Genomic DNA, 18,512 nt, shown 5'->3' on the forward strand with positions numbered 1-18,512 from the left:
ACGCCCGTTTCAGGTAGAGTTACATGAGAAGAAGATAAGTGAACATGAACATACTGCCTTCCACTTAATACAGATACTGCAAACAACGGCTCCGTTATCAGCAGCTGTTGGTTTTTAATGATTCATTGTGGAAATCAAAGTGTTTCTTTCATTTGACGAGTACAACGTTTCAAATCTCTCTCCGGTGTACTTTGTATACAGATAGGCCTACTGCCAGACAAGCAACAACGGTCAAGCCGCGTTAAACTAAGCATAACCAGACATCAATATACTTTATACACAGTCACTATTTGGAACTAGGCAGACTGGTGATGATTATCCTGCTGCGAGGTAGTGGCGTTTGGACTCTGGAGTGTATATGATAAGCTGATATACAGCAAGGCAGGCGTATATCTACAATGTAAAATGTACATCGAACGTCTATTTACTATGTGCGGATTCTTCTTACGCAATGACGAGCAAAGCTAACACTTCTGACGTAATAATGGGCAGTGACGTTTGAAAATCAGAATTCTGTGCTATCAATGAACCTGGTGTAACCACTCTTCCTTGTTCACAAATGTTCGGATTATGTCATAGTTCTTGTACAATTAAAAAGTAATCGTGTTTTCACTAAGAAATCGATTAGATATGTGAAGTAGTCGATTACGATTACGATTACTTCGGATTTTTTTCGAATGTAATCAATTGTGATTACGATTACTTGAAAATGCTGTAATCGTCGTAATCGATTACAATTACTAATCGCGATTACCCCATGTCTGGTCATGACTCGACATAAGTCGCGACTTTTAGATGACTCGACTTGCCTCAAATCGTTTTTTCAAATGAGTAAAATGACTTGACACAAGTCAATCTTTGTATTGACTCGAATTGTACTGAGTCACTGTGCAATGTGCATGACTCGAACTAAGTCGTATGACTCGAGACTAGAACGGCCCAGACAGACATTCCATTGTAACTTTGAAGAATAGTGTAAAGTTTTCGCACTATTCGTATTTCGTCTATCAGTCCTGATACTTGGAAAATAGGGCCAGAAACTGTTACGACTGAAAATTACTATATTATGAATGCGAGCCATTCAATGTCACTCGAGCAGAGCAGAAAAAAGGAGGTTGAACCAGATTGAACTCAAAACTGAACAGTGAACACAATGACAGATCTTATAAATATGGACGATGTAATTTTATAGATCTAGCTTAAACAAAGACCTTTCACCCCTTAAATTAGTCCATGGAACCCCTAGAATGATGTTTGGCAGAGTAGGCCTACACGTTGAAAATTGACTGCATTCAACGTTGTTGCATATGACCCACTGAGCTTGTGTTTAAGTTTAAGCAGAGTTTCAAGCACATTTATGGCATTTACAAGTGGTCAGTCAAATTTTTAAACTAAAGTTAGAGCTGCTGTAGAAGGCTCTATATTTGAGACATTATACTAAATGAAAATGAACGTTGCACTTAAAAATATGTTGCTCAGGGATTTTTAATTGACATACCTTGCGTGCATGGCTTGCAATCATCCTGAGCATCTTTTCCAAACGTAGGATTATACGTTGTGTTATCACAAGGGAATTGGTCTGAAGCCACAGTGCCGCTTGGGCAATAATAACCAGGTGGACAAAATCCAGTGACACCCGACTCTCCTCCTGAAACAAAAAATCTGAATTGTAAGCTGACTTCGACTTAAAGATTCATCGCCAATTATACCTGAGCAATAAAATCCAGGATCGCATATTGTGCAATCTGTTAATTTCTCGTTGTCCGTACGGTTCGAGTAGGTGCCCGGTGGACAAGCGTAACGTGTTGGAAATGGGGTGAACATTGGACAGTAATGACCCGGCTGGCATGGATATGGATTCGCTGCAACAGGAGGGTCTCGAAGAGTCATTCAGGAGACCGGATGGTTAATCACGGATCCATATATCAAACAGAAAAGCATAACAAAACCATTATAGTATGTCAATGGAGCATTGTGATATGGTGAATTCTAACTAGCGCCCTTCCTGTCCTGCTAAGAACAATATAACAATCGAGCTGGCAAAATTTCATGCCAAATATGATAGTGAGTGTTCAGAAAACACAGCCTATGCGAAGGAAGACAATTTCAATTACAGAAAACCGAAATCTCGAAGCTTTATGACATGAAAATATCTTGAGATCTAACACTATTGCCACCAGAATGTATAATACAGGATGTGTGAAAATAATTCTGATTTGTTCGGAATGAATGAAGACAGGCTGTGAGCAACATCTATTTGAGACATTGCAATACTGACGACCTTCTAACGCTCTTACACGGGCAATCAAACAGTTCCATTACATTACCTGTTCCCAGCGTACAATAGGACCCGGCTGGGCAAGGATAACACTCATCCGACCTGGTGAGATTGGTCAAATCCGTATATCGACCTGGTTGACAAGGGTAAGTGGACGGATATGCGGTCCCCAGTGGACAGTAATGACCCTGTAACATGAAATTGATGAGTTTTGGGAAAATGCAAAATTCACAAGACTCTTTAATAAAGTTGGCCCAATTAAAATTTATATAATATTATCATCATTTCACCTGATCACAATCCCCATTTGGGCTCTCAAGGCCAGATACGTTGCATGATCTTCCAGGGTCGCATTCAACACAACTCAATAAATCGATACTCCGGTTTTGGGGGTTATAACTCCCGGGCGGGCATTCCAATGGAGTGATGGACGGCGTGTTAGCACTACCGTAAGGACAATAATGTCCAACGGGACACGTCTCACATTCTGTCGCGTCTAAAATAAAAAGATGCCATGAATGACGCTCTCTCATATCCAGTGGCGATCAGTAGCCAATTATACCCACTATTTTGTAGTACCAAGGCACATATTGTCTAGTTCCATTAATAGCAGAATGTGACGAATTACACGATTTTACAATCAATTACATCACAATAATAAATAATTACATTCGTACGTCTGCAATTACAATAACTAATACGATAAATACCTGGAATAACATTTACAACTGCTTCTCAATTATTTGACCCAAGTAGAACTATACATTCTTACGTTTCTAAATCATATTACATTTCAATTACTTAAAAATTATGGCCAACTAATTTCACTGTATTTTTAATACCTGTCATGCTTGTCAAAAAGATCGCACACTCGCAGACCCCTGGTCTAAATCTCCAACATTCTTACATGCAACTATACATAATTCTATTTGAACAAATACACTGGCTAATACTTTTATACAACAAATACCGACAAATATTCTTTCACAACATCACAATTGAGTGTTAAGAAGGACCCAAATCTAGAAGTTGGAAAATTCCTGTGCTATCTTGAGTTTCTAAGTTATTAAAACCAAAATCAAATTTTACAAAGAAACAAAACCATCAATCTTACTAGTCAATCCATTGCTACCGGTGAAAGTACCACCGGGACAAGGGTTGCGAAACGCAGTCGTTTGACCAGCCACACAGTAGAATCCAGGCTCACACGGCTCGGGAACTGAAGATCCCTCAGTGCAGTAAAAACCAGCCGGACATATCGTACAATCGTTCTCACTGCCCACGCCAGTACTGTCGTTGTAAGTACCGCCTAAAAATGAGAAATAAAGTAATACTGTCCAATAGAGTGGGTGAGTTTCCGCTATACCTGGGCATGGATATACTCGTGGTCTAGTCGTTCCTTCGAGACAGTAATATCCGGCTGGACACTCGGTTGAATTACCGGAAGTCGCGCCTCTGCCTAAGCAGTAATACCCGGCATGGCATGGAATGCAATCTAGCTGACTGGTTCCACCTTCTCTGTCATTATAAGTTCCAGCTGGGCAAGGGAACGCATCTTTACCATCACACCAATTTCCGGGTTCGCAAACATCGTCCGGAGGATTTGGAATTTCAGCGCCATTCTGAAGAAGGAAATAGATACTGAACGGTTACAACTTGAGATTTTAAAAAGTGTTTTACCGAGCATGTATATCCGGGACTGCAGGGCTGGCAAATCACCGACGAGTTGAGCGAAAACGTGCCGTCCGTGCATAATACTGGTGCTATAGTAGGGTTGGAACACTCTGATCCGGCCGGACACGCGGTGCAATTCGCATTGCCCTGTAAATAGTGATGTCGTAAAGACTTCACGACCTTTTACATGTCGGCTACCTAAGAATGGACTCCAATATTTTAAATGCTATTGTTGCTTCAGATAAGACTTGAATTACTAGACTGATCGGAAACTATTAAACCTTTCAAGTACACTGCAACATTATGAAGTATTGAAATGAAACGATTGATTGCGATTGACAAAAGATTTATGACTTGATAATGTGACATTCATTAGGCATGACGGCAATATTATAAGAAAAGATTCATCAATGGTGAGAATACATAGGTTCGAGTTTACGTTGCTCGATAATTCACAGGTAACAACAGAAAAATTAACAATAGGTAACTCTACTCTATGGTAAACTACGAAAAAAGCAGGCAGATTTATATATTGAAACCAAATTTTCCAAGCCTCTATTCATGAATTGAAATCAAATGAAACAATCACACACTAATGCATTTGTTACATACTTGGGTATCAGCGTAATATCCTGGGGCGCATGGAACAGGCGCTGCTATCGCTGACGCGCACTGATGGCCTTGAGGACATTCTGTACAAGCGATTTGACCTCCAAATGAATAAGAACCAGGGTTGCAAGGTGTCCTTGAACAAAGAACATATACGTCAAACACACAACATGTCCATGTCTAACTTAATGCTCAATACCCTTCTTCATCCACTTTATCTGGACATTCATAACCTGCCGGGCATTGGAGACATATGGAGCGATTTCCAGCGGATGTATATCCATCTGGGCAGTCGAACATTGTGTCATCGTCGGTAGACGGGCAGAATCTATTGAAATAGTTTGAAGTGTACACATATCAGCCGTAACTACTAGAATAAGGTTTGTATATGAATTTTATTCCAAAATGTCGTCTATCTCAGTCGTGGACAACGTCTAGTCTGTAAGGAGTTCCTTACTGGTCCCCGAAAAGTATGCATACTTTGCAAGTAACATGAATTTTTAGAATTAGGCACCATATAGTAAATATATAGTGTATGACCGGTTACCGGTGATTTCAGGACTTTGGGAATCGGCACTCGGCAGTCCGTAATCTTAATTCAAAGTTACCAGACCCTGAAACCTAACCCTGACACCTAATGGCAAATTCACCAAGTGCCAAATGGGCTGCAATAAATTTTCAATGCTCATTTACGGTTTGCTAAGCAGACTTGGACAACTAGAAAATTCTAGTAGTCTAATTCCCCTAAATTAGAGCAAAATGCCAGTAATCTAATTTTAATCTAATTTGTGAAATGTTTCTATGCTGCATTTTCAATTCTAATCTAATTTATTGTTTTCCTAAAAATGCCCCTTTGTCCGCGGCATTTTGCAGCGAATTAACAAGAATATATCTCACGCGAAGGGAAATCAAGTGCCAAGCCGTCATTGTATTATATGCACCGTACAGTCATAGTAGATAATGTGACGAATAACAAGCTAGCCTGCTAGCATAGTAGCTTGTAGACTGCGAACAACATCCTACTTTTTAAAACTTTACGTTAGTACAACGCTGTACTTAGTAGTAGCTTATTTTGCAATAACAACAATAATTGGAAACTGAAATCAATTTTAGAATTTCAAAATGCTTTACTTCACGTTCTTCCAAAATCACAAATCAGATCGCTGGCTGCGATTGCGGTGACACTGCCTAGCTTGGTGTACAGACGTTAACTATTGTCATGGTTATGGGAATGCAATTTGATTTGAACTGATTTTTGCTGCATTTATTTTCTAATCACAATTTCATTCAATTTCCAAGAGATTGCGAATTCAGCGATTCTAATGCTAATTCCAAGCCAATTTGGAAAAAATTGTGTAGCTCTAATTCTAATTCTGATCTACTTTGGAAAAACTTGTGTGGATCTAATCCTAATTCTAATCTAATTCGGAAAAGATGAAATTTTTCTAGCTGTCCAAGTCTGTTGCTAAGCACCAAATTGAGGTGCTTCTGATACAAAAAATACTTTCCAGAGAGAGTCCACTATGAGACTTACTTTCCTTCCGGGCACGGTTCGCACGAGCTTTGGCCAGCGACCGAATAGCTACCAGTAACACATTTGTAGGAGTCTGATCTTGTATCAGTGGACGGACACGCAAAACCAGCGGGACATTCAGTACAAGCAACAGCGCCTCCTTGACTGTAACTACCATCCGGGCACGGATCAGCTGCAACATTCAATATGCAACAATCTCATAGGTATTAGTAACAGCAAAACGTTACGTGGCGCATTGGCAGATGGGCATTCGCTTCCTGCCGGACAGGGTTCGCATTCGGGGCTATTCTGTTCCGAGTATGTGCCTGGTGGGCATGGTATAACGGCGCTTCGACTGAATGCAAACAGTGTTATTGAAGAGACAATGAAATAATACTATTCCATATTACTCTGTGTAAGGGCAGTAAAATCCTTCTGCGCAAGTACTGCAACTGGTGGCTCCTCCGCTGGAATAAGTACCATTAGAGCATTGAGGTCCTAAGGCGGTTTTCGTGGGGCATTCATAACCGGGTGGGCATCTTGTGCAGGAAATCGCTCCGGACATGTCGCTATAAAAGCCTGTAAAAGGGAAAAATCACAGGAAATGAAAAGCCAATTAGGATTGAGTAGTGTTATCATATCTGACTTCAACTGTAACACGAAGACATACGCCCACAGCCAAATGCTTGACGTTATCCTTGCATCTAACATGGTTTATATAACCAGCAAAGTTCTACTGGTTTTCAAGCAAGCTTGACAGGCATTTTGATTTGTTGATTATCCGATCAAGAATTGCATCATACAATATGTCAATCCATTTTATGCAATTGATACATTAATTTTTAACCTCTGTTAACCATCCAAGTATGCACAAAAGATCATTGAGAGAATCACCTTGTTGACAGTCGAGCGGGCTAGTAGCGCTGGGATCTGGACAATACTGCCCAGGTACACAAGGTTCGCATGTGCCGGCATTGTCATATTCCCCGTACTGACATGTTGTTGAGCCTACCGCAAGAGTGCATCCGATGAACGTATCTGGAAATATTTAAAATAAATTTTACTATTCCGCCGTCAGAAACGGAAGTGTGCTAGTATTTCACTTATCTGTAGAACTACAAAATTCTGATTAGTGAATTGATTCCAATTATGATGGAATAAAATGCTGCACAGGCTACAATGTTTGCGCTGTCTTAGGACAATGGTCTGCTAAATACATTTATCTTTCTATCTGGATTGTTAAAAACATAAGCTGTATGATACTAACGCTAGCAGTCACTAAAATTCAACAATCGATAGCTAGCTATTTAAGGGGGCACTTCTCTTTAGAAATAATTTTTTTGTGTTTTTTTTTTCTTCATCGATCTAGAACGGAAATTTCACGCTCTTTCCAAATATGTCATTATTTTTATGATATTCCAACTCCTTCTTATCCAAAACTAGTTTCTTTTGGGGACCATTTTATAAAAAAAAAAGAATTACAGCCCAATTTTTGCTGCAGTCGTGTTCATTCTAATCCAACATTCGCCTTTGCTGGGAGAAATAGCGCCATCTGGTGAAATCTATGCTGTAGAGCTCGAAATGAGTGTTCTAGTATAGTTCTAGCCAGTCTGCCTTCATAAACTTGGCTGCTTCCCAGATTCAGTAAGCAGGCGAGTTGAGGCTGTTTTTTTCATTTCTTTTTTGATTTGTTGACTGATAACTGACAATATTGGGTAGTATTTATTGTTTGCTTATAAATAAGTGTTCTAGCATGTCTGCTTTCATATACTTGGCTGCTTCATTGATTCAGTACCAAGGAAATGGTCCAGATGGGGGTTGTGTGTTGTCCTATTTCATCTTTTTTTATTCATTAACTGCTGACTGACAATATTGGGTAGTATGTATTGTTTTTTGATAACTGTTTTGGATTGGTTTTCATTTCTAGCTATCAATATGCCTAGAATGAGTCGATCAAGGAAATTTAGAGTTTTAGAAGAATCTTTGAAATGGAAAGATGCATTGGTGGATTCACCAAAACCCAAAATGAGTCATTCGTTGCGACCATAGGGCCAAGGTGCCTGAAGAAAAGGTACTTATGAACTATGGCAGTAAAACGTGCTGTAGCTATGTCCGTACTGAACTGGAATATTGGATGCAGTGTATACTTGAGTGTTCTTGAAAGCCTAAACTTGCCAGTGAACACGTTCACAAAAATGGAACTGGTTTGAAGCGAAAAAAAAGACAGACTGCATCTCGACGCTCTCTCGCTGTGAAAAATTTAAAGAGTTCAAGAGTCCTTAGACACATCAGACTATGTGCCTGGCGGCTATTAATGCTCAGGTTGTGTTATATATGGTTCAATGTGTGATGCAAATCAACTAATGTGGCCATTGATGTCATGATCAGTGTTCATATCCTTGTTTTTCGAAGTTATTGTAGTTTTAATTTTTTAAACGCGTTTTTCTCAAAATATACTTTTTCTGCACAAAAATTGTATCTGCTCGGCACCTGCTTGTCCGATTCATCTGAAATTTTGCACAAATGATGGTTAGGGTACGTATAATAAAATAATGGAGCGTTTTCTCAAAATTTTGTCCAGAAAAATTTTTACAGGGGAAAGAATCTTGAAAAAAATGAAAATTTAGGGTTCGCTGACAAAAATTTAATAAATTTTGTTAGAAAACCTTTTTTTGAAAATCCCTCCATTATTTTGTAGGTATATACCTGTACTATTACTACAACAATATTTGAAGGAAAATCTTGACAGACTTTTGAGTTTTTAGGATTTTTAATACGCGTGTTCAATATTTTCATGTTTTTTTGAGTAAGTGTACCGATGGGGTACATGCTCATGGTACAACATAAAGACCATATTTGGAAAGGAAATTTCCTGCCCTTTCCAGCAATGTATGAATCATGGGGCTCGCATCTACCTTTGGGAATTTATGACTACAAACGTGAACACCTAAAAAAATCACTTTTAAAGAGAAGTGCCCCCTTAACAGAAAGCAAAGTCTTGACCAACACAAAATAAAACTTCCCGGTAATGTATTAGATGATGTCTCAATGCTGGATCAATCCAGGTAAATTGCGGTATATTAGACCAGGATCAATTATTGAGAGAGTGAGAGAGAGAGAGAGTTAATCAAGTGTCCACATAAAATTAGAAAACAATACCAGAATGATTAGGCTGGACATCAACAACACTTGAAACACATAGAGTGGCCTAATGGCTTATTGCAAGCAGCCGATTTCTGAAAAATATGAAACGACCTTTGCTTAATAAGGAATACCTCAACCATGTCGTTTTACACCTGACTTTTCGAGGCTGCACAATCCAATAATCTCCATATCCACTGCATCTGCTGCACAAAAGCATAATGAATCAGCATCACCTCTCTCTACATTTAATTAACCCCCATGTAATCACCGCACTTGCCTGGTCACTCTCGGCAATAAGCCAATTACAAGCCAGAAAAAATTCATTATCGATAATGATTGGAGCCAAGCTATAGTAAGATGACATATAAAATTCCTAAACATCAATCTTCTTCACTAAGCTATTTTTCAATGTAACACTAACTGCTGTCCTTCTTTGCAAAATCTAGCCCATAATCCTATCCTGATGGCAAGTTTCTCAAATTCCATACAGCTAACATTTATTTTAGCAAACTACAACCTTGTACTACAACTATATTACAAACAATTGACAAACTGACAATGAGTTTGCAATCAATTGAGTACCATGCTGAAAGGCAGGATTTGAATGCCTAAAAGTATTGAGGATTCATTTTATTGCACACCCGAGCACAATCTTACCAGAAAGCCCACAAACGGAGCAAAATCTTTGCCCACCAAATGAATAATTGCCAGTCCCACAGGATATGGCAGATGTAAAATCGGGGCATTCGTAGCCAGCGGGACAGGTGATACAATTTACGCTCCTCCCTGTGCTGTATGTTCCTGAAATTTTGAAGGTGTTTTTACTTAATGCTAGTGATAAGGCAAAGGTAGTAGCATAGCTGCCTTTTCTGTCCTTTAATCATACATAATATGTCTTACCTCTTTCAAATCCAAGTCATTTAAATGCTGAAGCTCAGAGACCCAGAAGTCTTAGGGGTAGGATTGTGACATATTCATGTGAGTGTGAAATTTGAGTCTGTTGGGCCAGAGTCAGATGAAGCAGTCAAAACACTATCTGCATTACATTTTGCCATATTGCCCAAATTATACTCATACTTGTTTTACTTATTTTTACTCACTCACTGTTTGTACAGTGTAAACGATTGCTGTTTAGCGGTGTCTAAAATTTCATCACAAATTTTGGGGCTTGAATGTATCAGAGCAGAGCACAATAAAAGATTTTAGCTCGAAATTCTCATTTGAGTCTATTTTATAGCCTACAAATCGATGATAGAGAGATAGAGAATTCAGTCAAAACGGTCAGTGTATTTCGGATTAAAATTGACAAACACTATTAAACCTGAACATCATCATGTGACTTGACTTTGTAAAAATGACTCGGCTTGACTCGTGGTTTCAGAAATGAGGATTGACTCGTGACTCAAAGCAAAATTTACGAGTTAATTTCAAATCATCAATTAATCATCGACGATAAAAATCGCTGTATTTTGCATATGTGTTCCCGATACGCTGGTGTGACCCGTGACAGCGACCAATTTCATTCATTCAATGATTTTGCATTTCACTGAACCTCTGTTGTCCTATCACAAATATAAATTGACTGCAAAGTGATTGGAGCTTACAACGTAGGTTGTCATTAACTATAGTAGGAAAGCAATATAATAGCCAAGTATCTATCTCTGTTCTGTAAACTGGACATCGGTGCTCGGTGATACCATAAAGCAAAACTCTTGTATTAAATAAGTTGAATTTGAATATAGTTTCTAAGTTTATATTACTCGTCAACCATTGGCCGGCTTAAATTTTATCTCATGGATATGTAGTTTGGTAGTGCATTATATCAATTCGTTTCAACCATCTGAGCTTTCTTATTCTATTCCCTATTTTGGCAGGAAATTATAGACGGTGGGTAAACAGTTACTTACGTAGTTAAGCGATTCTACGCATGCGTGAGCTATAGGCCTGTAACGCCTTATTGCATGTATATGAAACTCTATATTCCTTCCTCAATTGATGAAAAATGGTGACTCATTCTAGATTTAAAACAGAACTAGCAAGATGTAATTACTTAATCATGCTTTGTATTTCGCAAAGACAGCTTGACCTGAATTGTGAATTGACACTTGACTTGACTCAAGTGAAAATATGAAATGACTCGAGATAACTAGTGACTCGAAGGTAGAGCTCGATCCAAACACCGCCGGTAGTAACTATTATAAGTTTAGGGGTACTTTTTGACTACTTTTTGACTTGTGTTTCTTCTTTGTATAGTTACCTTCTCCAATCTTCACTAGCTACAGGTGACGACTATTAGAGAACGACCTACTTTTCACACCCCACTTTTTTGGTGTATTCTAGCCATTCCTTCTTTACTCCCTTTCCATTTGAATACATTAACCTTGATTAAAAGAGCTTCATTTGTCAAGTTCGAGTTTACTTTAAAATGTGGCGATGAAACTTTTTTCAAGTTGGAAGCAGTTACAATGCCAAAAGAACTGAAGTAGAATATAACATTGCATTATCAATTTAGTTGCTCCAGTAATTTTGTGAATCAAATCATTTCATTTCGATAATTCTTCATCTCGATAGCAAGCTTGATATTATGTAGAATGACATAAATGAGCGATCGCACATAAATAAATAAATGTCATACAGCCGTGTCTCACCTTCGGAACATTGAAATTCTGTCCCGGCCGCAGCGGGACAATATCTACCCGCAGAACAGTTATAACAAGCGGCATCTGTAACCATTCATATGTGAGAACAAGCGATACAATGCTACAAAGGTTTCAAACCTCCTTCTGCACTGTACTGTCCGCCTTGGCATGCTGTTTTTGTATCATTTGTGCAGGAAAACCCGGCAGGGCAATCCATGCACGATAATTGCCCGACTGCATCGGCATATTGATCTTAATTGAGAAAATATTGTCAAATTCTCAGTCATAAGTTTGTCACATTCATGCCGCTTACTCAAAGGGCAAGGCTCCTGCTGATTGGCCTGGGACACGCAGTAATAACCTGCTGAGCAAATCGTGCAAGTAGCTTCACCCAAGGCAGAATAATATCCTGCACGACACGGTATGGGTCCAACACTAGAAGCAAAGTATGTAGTTTGTGCAAAACTATGTTTTGGTATATTTTCAATATGGCATTATGGCATCAATTTTAGATTATGGATCAATCACTGCAATTTAATTATTAGAATATTATTTGTTATTTACATATACGCTCCCTTTTTTTTCTACCTATGTCGTATACGCAAATAATCATCCTAAATACTATAAGCAGCAGGAGTGATTGGTAATCTTAGTAATGTAAGTTAAGTTAAGCCAAAACAGTGGTTCTCAAACTTTTTTGACTCATCGCGTTCTTATCAAGCTTGACATGTCTTTATTGCCTTCCCAAAAGCAGCATGTCATTATTAGCAAAGTAACTCTACTCTTGACAAGTGCTCAAGTAGTTTTTATATACCGGTACTCGTAGAACATAGGCTATTCAACTAGTTTTATTTGTATACTACTTCTACTATTTTGGTGCTAAAAAAGAAATTTTTACATACCCAACTCTGCCAAGTGAGGGAATGAGTCAGCAGATGAGCCTAGGCCCTGGTAGGTTATGCAGTTAAAATCTCTCGCCATGAAAACCAAATTTTGTAAGATATAGCCTAAACTAGTTCAATCCTATTGTGATAGCATCAATGACCTATGATATAAAAAATTCAACTTCACTAGAAGCTCGGTTCATCTTTTCCGGCTCCGCAATTGCCCATGGCTTTTCCCACCTCCTGGACTGCCCTCTTATCGCATAAAATCAGCCCAAATTTCCTATATTAAAAACCACTGAGCTAAAACACCCACAGAGATAATGTAAAATGATGATGAATCTGACAGAAAGTTTCTAGTTCCTAAGCCAAGGCTAGAACGCATCTCAAGCAACAAGCCAACCTCACACTCAAAAATACCAGCCAGCACTGATTCAATAACTTACTTTGGTTTCGTTTCATGCTCTTATAAAATATTTAACAATGGTATAAGTAGATGACTGCACCTGGAAGAAGGACACTCATGACCGGCGGGGCAATCGTCGCAACCGGTACGATCGCTCAATGACACCGTCCCATCAGTACATGCGGTGCAGTTGTCGGCACCGGCATCAGAGTATGTACCTTCCGGACAAAGCACCGGTGGAACTGCCGAGTTGCTACACTGACTCCCTGTATGTTAAGCAAAAACTTATTATACCCGGATACTTTTTCTGATTGCAACTATTCTGTTGTTACCTGCCGGGCAAGTCAGGCAATTTTCTGCCCCGGCGGTGGCTGCGTATTGCCCCGACGGGCAATCGTAACATGCCGAATCAAGGTCGGGACTGAATGTACCGATCGGGCAAATTGTTTCTCCTGTCTTGTCTGGGCATTCATAACCGGCACTGCAAGGCCTGCATGTATCTCGACCTGTGTGAAATAAATATTTTAATGAGCTTCTTGGAAGAGAATATGAATTGAATATACGATTCAAATATTTTGATGTTATCAAAATAAGTCATCCTTGAAATAGAGTCGGACTAGGAAATTTTTGACTCTTACAAATTGGATGAGAATTAGAATTCTAGCTACAGTTTTTTTCTCAAATTAGATTGGAACTAAAATTACTGCACATGCACAAAGAAATTAAATTAAATTCCCAATTAGAAAGAAATACAACAAAAATTAAGTTTAGTTCATAGCAGGGTTGTAACGACTCGAGTCAATATTTCAAGTTCGCAAAATGACTCGACTCAAGTCATTTTTGTGTTGACTCAACACTAGGACGGCCAAGACAAATATTTCATCATAACTTCGAAGAATAGTACAGGGCCCCATTATTGGTATTTCGTATATTAGTCCTGATTGGATCCGGAATTGGAAAATACGGCCAAAAACTGTTAAAACTGCAGAAAATTATGATATTAAATGGGAAACGGAACAGTTAACATAATGACTTTGGCTCGGACTCGACCTTCTACTAGCTGACTTGGACTCGGACTTGACTTGGTGATGAACTGAAAATGACTCGACTTGACTCGAGTCAAAACTATAAAATTGTGAATTACTTGTGACTCGAAACATTGTGACTTGGTTACAACCCTAGCTCATATTGCTTATCAAATCTGAGTTAAAGTTTGACTCATTTCGCACTATAGGCTAAGCAGTTTTCCTGCAGCATTTTCATTCTAGAAATTACATTGGGAGTTAAAATTAATGCATGGGAACAATTTACGAATTAGATTACAATTCGATTACTGGCATTTTACAATAAACTTGTCTAATTATCTAGTTATCCCAAGTCTGCTTAAAGTAAGAATCCTTACCAATAACACTCCATTCTCCATCTGCACAATCGATGGGAATAGCGGATGTGTTTGCACAACTTTTTCCGGCCGGACATAGCTCGCAATAGTCCGATCCCGGGATAGAATAAGTACCTCCTCCACAGCTGTACTGCACAGAGCTTCCGGCCGGACAAAAATATCCAGCCTCGCAGGTCAAACAGCTGCTAGAAGCAGCGGCGCTCGAATATTGGCCGGCTTGGCAAGGCTGAGATAGAAAATCATGCAAGAGTTTGTCATGAATTATAAGATGTTTGGTGTTTTACCGTGCAGCTGTCTGAGCCGAGATCGCTGTATTTGCCCGGTTGGCACGGGTTCTTGCCTGTGTTGTTTCCGCCATCGCAACTGTTGTGGAAGTTTGTAATATTACCGATAAAGAAAGTTGAGTAGCGTCCTTTCTTAATATAATTTTACTCAAAACTTTTTATAATCAATGCATTTTAGTGGCTGGGCCGCTCTGTCGCTTTTTCAAGCAACATTGCTACCCGCAACTTCCCTATGTAATATGAGTCAATTTGATTCTAGCGCCTAACGAAAGTTTTAAAAATATAATGTCAAGTCCATTTTTTACGTTTAGAATCCGAGTAATATGGACTGAATGATCTGTTGTCCGGGACAAGGAGTTCTAAGTAGTAAGGAGTATGGTTTTTGAAAATTAATACCACTAAAGATAGTTTTGTTATCAATGCTTACTGTAATTGCATATTATAATTGAACATTATAAACAGAAATCAAACATTGAGATCGATAAAAATTCTAAATCAGAAAAGGTAGGCTATATATTTAAAATCGAAGATAGACATATCATAAGGTTATACGTGGTATTGTTAATGTTTTCGTTATAGGCTTACTACAAATGTTACTGCCCCTATTATGGTATTCAGTAGCAGTCAAAACTTTACTAATAAATTCTGCAAAAAAAATATTAAGCATTTTTGTCATCTTGTGTCTTGGTGTCTTGTGATGCTGCTGACATCAGTGAGTAAATAAACTCCTGTTTCACATACCGTACTATATTAGTTCACATTATATTTGGTTCTAAAGCAATTTACAAAAGCAGCCTGGTGATGTACGGTGTTCATTGCATTTTCTGGGATATTAAAGAGGAGCTATGCAAAACTAAAATTGGCGGCAGGGCGAGATGAAAATGTTGTCCATCCGTTGCCCGCTCAGCGAAAGTCATTTTCGACATGACGTCGCAATAAAATCACAAGTTCAAAGCAATAAAAAACACCACGCAACCGGATAACAGTTTACAAATTGACGTAGACTTCAACATCACAATATACCGACAGATTCCGTGAATTACACATGTAACGGGGCGTACTTTCCTACGATCAAACAAGAACCCGAGTTTTGTCAATATTGGAGAAAGACTGGGCGTCAAACAAATTCTGTGTCAACGGAATTTCATTTCTTAAGTGCGTCAGAGTAAACAATGCCTTGAGACGTTTCCAAAGCAAATCACATCAAAAATAACGAACGCTGTTATTCAAAATGACGTCGTAATTGCCGTGTAGGATAGAGCTATTAAATCATCAGCCTTGATATATTGCTAATAGCTAGCACAAGTTTTTGTGAAACACTCAAAGTGTTACTTCATCTAAATATAACTTGTAGTTAACAACAAAACAAAAACATACAAAGGTATGAATAGTGCTGAGAAAACAAGAAGGCAATATTCCAATTGAGAAATATATTCAAGAATGGGGATTTACTGATAATACATAATAAAGCCATCCAACACTGAGCCATTGTTATGCTCTTAGGGTGGCACAATGAATGGCTGACCTGGAAAATATAGGGTGAAATGGTGGTATCATATTAGATGGTGAACAGATGTAGGCCTACTGTACCATTTTCTGTTAGATAAAAATAAGACTCATTTTAAGTATAACTATTGGACATGACCAACTTAGAATGGGCATCAAATATGAGCGTATCCCCCAATTCTGGGTATGAAATTTACAAGAGTCTCATATAGCGAACTCATACAAGAAACAAAATTGGCTGTTCGATTTTTCTGTTATACTAATAGCAATTCAATAACAATGTCTTAGAGCATACAATTCACTATTCTCAGTCAAAATTATGTATTTCTGGGCCAACCTCATGAAAAAGGGTATCTTAGCTAAATTGTATAAAGTAAAATCAACTTATAGCTACACAGTTATGTCACCAAAAATTAGGACCAGGCAAATTCATACAACCGATCCAAGAGCTATTGCATAATAGTGGAAATGAGTATTTGGACAATAAACTATCACTTAAACTCGCAATACTCAAAGTGAAAGTGCTATTTTTGTAGTTATTTGCACTACCTAGGCTACTGGTAACTGTTATCTAAAGTTTGACTGTTGGTGGCGCAGATTGGTCCTGAATATTGACAATTTGCAACTTCAAAATCAGAAGCTAAATGTAAACGCCTTAATTACAATTTCGTAATAATGAAATATAGACAATCCGTCGTATCTAGATGTTTCAACCAAAATAGACAGGGATGGTGGTCGTAATGTGCAACGTAACAAACCGGCAAATAGATGCGAAACCAACACAATACATGGATAATGACCGAAGACGGGTGCTATTGTTGTCATTTTGTTCCAGGACTCTTACACAAAGCAGATGTAAACAGAGCAGTAGGAATATGGCTAATTTGCTTAGTGATGATAGGGTAAATATCATTGAGGTCAACTATTCATTAAACAACTGATCAATCATCATCGGCATTCGATGGATTCAAAGGAGATTCATTAATGGTTTCTCTGAAAATAAACATCTCCGAATGTAAGCAAACATCAGGTGATGTTGATTTTTGCAAACAAATGGAATCACTCCATTCGGAATTTAACTGAAATCGCTTCGTAGACCACCTCGATCGATATAAAACTCTGCAGACATCCTGACCACTTGTTGAGTAATGTGGGCCTATCAAAGGTTGGCAAATTGGACAAGCAGCTAAATATTTTCATGTACCAGTCGCTTAAAACGTCTTATAAATGCACCAGTAGATCAGGGATTGTCAACTCAAAACGGATTCCGGGCCACCTTTCAAATTTTGTAGAGGCCACAAGCCGCAAGAATTCAATATTGAAACAAAATAGGCCACACAGTTTAGCAACCACGTTTTAAAACTTTACATCAGTCATAGTTAGCCCACCACAAAAGAACAATCAATTTTTTAAAAGAAATACAAAAACGATCTTTGCTATCATGTTATTTTGAACAATGAGCTGTGCACGATACCTGTCACCACTTCCCGGCAACTGAGGAATCGATGTTGAGGGGCAAGCTAGAGACAGTACTATCTCTCGACAAAGCAGGATCTTGTGGGGAATACTTAAGTCGTTTTCGAAATGTCTTGATAGTGGCAGTCTCTGAGCCGATTCTCCCTCAGTAGAATGCTGTCGCCAATGTAGAAGTCGGTTCAGATAGTGACGAATAGTGATGTTGGGCACATGAGAATAGCTTATTTTGAAACAACAACAACATCTTGAAACTGGATTCAATTTCATCATTTCAAAATGCTTTACTTGACGTTCTTCGAGAAATCTCAAATGAGATCACTGGCCGCAAAATATGACCCCAGGGCCCGGCCACATGTGGCATGCATGTTAGTGACCCTTGCAGTATGTGATATCTCAGTCTACTCTGGAACTTATTCTAATATTTTCCCAGCAAAATAAATGAACTTCCGGATGTGACTGTTTGACAGTTCTTAGCAGATATTTCCAAGTCGTTCAGCTATTCTCAATATTCCTTGTAAATATTTTGTCACTAAGACTATCATATCTGTAAAAAGCAGCACAAATAGGCCAATGTGCAAAAATACCAATTTCAGTAAGAGTATGTGAACTGCCTCATTACAAAATATATGGTCGCACATACATCATTCAACGACTGCACATGTAGGGTTGGTATATTAAAATAAAAATGCATTGGTTA

The 18,512-nt window shown here is 38.5% G+C and overlaps 1 protein-coding gene across 1 annotated transcript in view; it reads right to left on the bottom strand.

Moving 5' to 3' along the window:
• The window catches only part of LOC145440219 (uncharacterized), a 108,062-nt gene that overhangs the window by 88,574 nt on the left and 976 nt on the right, over nucleotides 1-18,512 (bottom strand). The window contains exons 3-23 of the mRNA XM_080317789.1: nucleotides 14,834-14,912; nucleotides 14,550-14,775; nucleotides 13,480-13,653; nucleotides 13,248-13,413; nucleotides 12,171-12,292; nucleotides 11,996-12,109; nucleotides 11,867-11,941; nucleotides 9,876-10,019; nucleotides 6,969-7,112; nucleotides 6,485-6,653; nucleotides 6,323-6,429; nucleotides 6,096-6,267; nucleotides 4,761-4,889; nucleotides 4,565-4,697; nucleotides 3,959-4,099; nucleotides 3,645-3,900; nucleotides 3,393-3,587; nucleotides 2,569-2,774; nucleotides 2,328-2,466; nucleotides 1,710-1,862; nucleotides 1,499-1,648 (exon numbers count right to left, since the gene is read on the bottom strand). Of these exons, the coding sequence (XP_080173915.1) occupies nucleotides 1,499-1,648; nucleotides 1,710-1,862; nucleotides 2,328-2,466; nucleotides 2,569-2,774; nucleotides 3,393-3,587; nucleotides 3,645-3,900; nucleotides 3,959-4,099; nucleotides 4,565-4,697; nucleotides 4,761-4,889; nucleotides 6,096-6,267; nucleotides 6,323-6,429; nucleotides 6,485-6,653; nucleotides 6,969-7,112; nucleotides 9,876-10,019; nucleotides 11,867-11,941; nucleotides 11,996-12,109; nucleotides 12,171-12,292; nucleotides 13,248-13,413; nucleotides 13,480-13,653; nucleotides 14,550-14,775; nucleotides 14,834-14,912 (3,194 nt within the window). The remainder of the gene's footprint in view (nucleotides 1-1,498; nucleotides 1,649-1,709; nucleotides 1,863-2,327; nucleotides 2,467-2,568; nucleotides 2,775-3,392; nucleotides 3,588-3,644; nucleotides 3,901-3,958; nucleotides 4,100-4,564; nucleotides 4,698-4,760; nucleotides 4,890-6,095; nucleotides 6,268-6,322; nucleotides 6,430-6,484; nucleotides 6,654-6,968; nucleotides 7,113-9,875; nucleotides 10,020-11,866; nucleotides 11,942-11,995; nucleotides 12,110-12,170; nucleotides 12,293-13,247; nucleotides 13,414-13,479; nucleotides 13,654-14,549; nucleotides 14,776-14,833; nucleotides 14,913-18,512) is intronic.

The sequence above is a fragment of the Botryllus schlosseri genome, chromosome 6 (genome assembly GCF_051294905.1).
Source record: "Botryllus schlosseri isolate E-star chromosome 6, Bs_hap1, whole genome shotgun sequence".
NCBI lineage: Eukaryota > Metazoa > Chordata > Ascidiacea > Stolidobranchia > Styelidae > Botryllus > Botryllus schlosseri.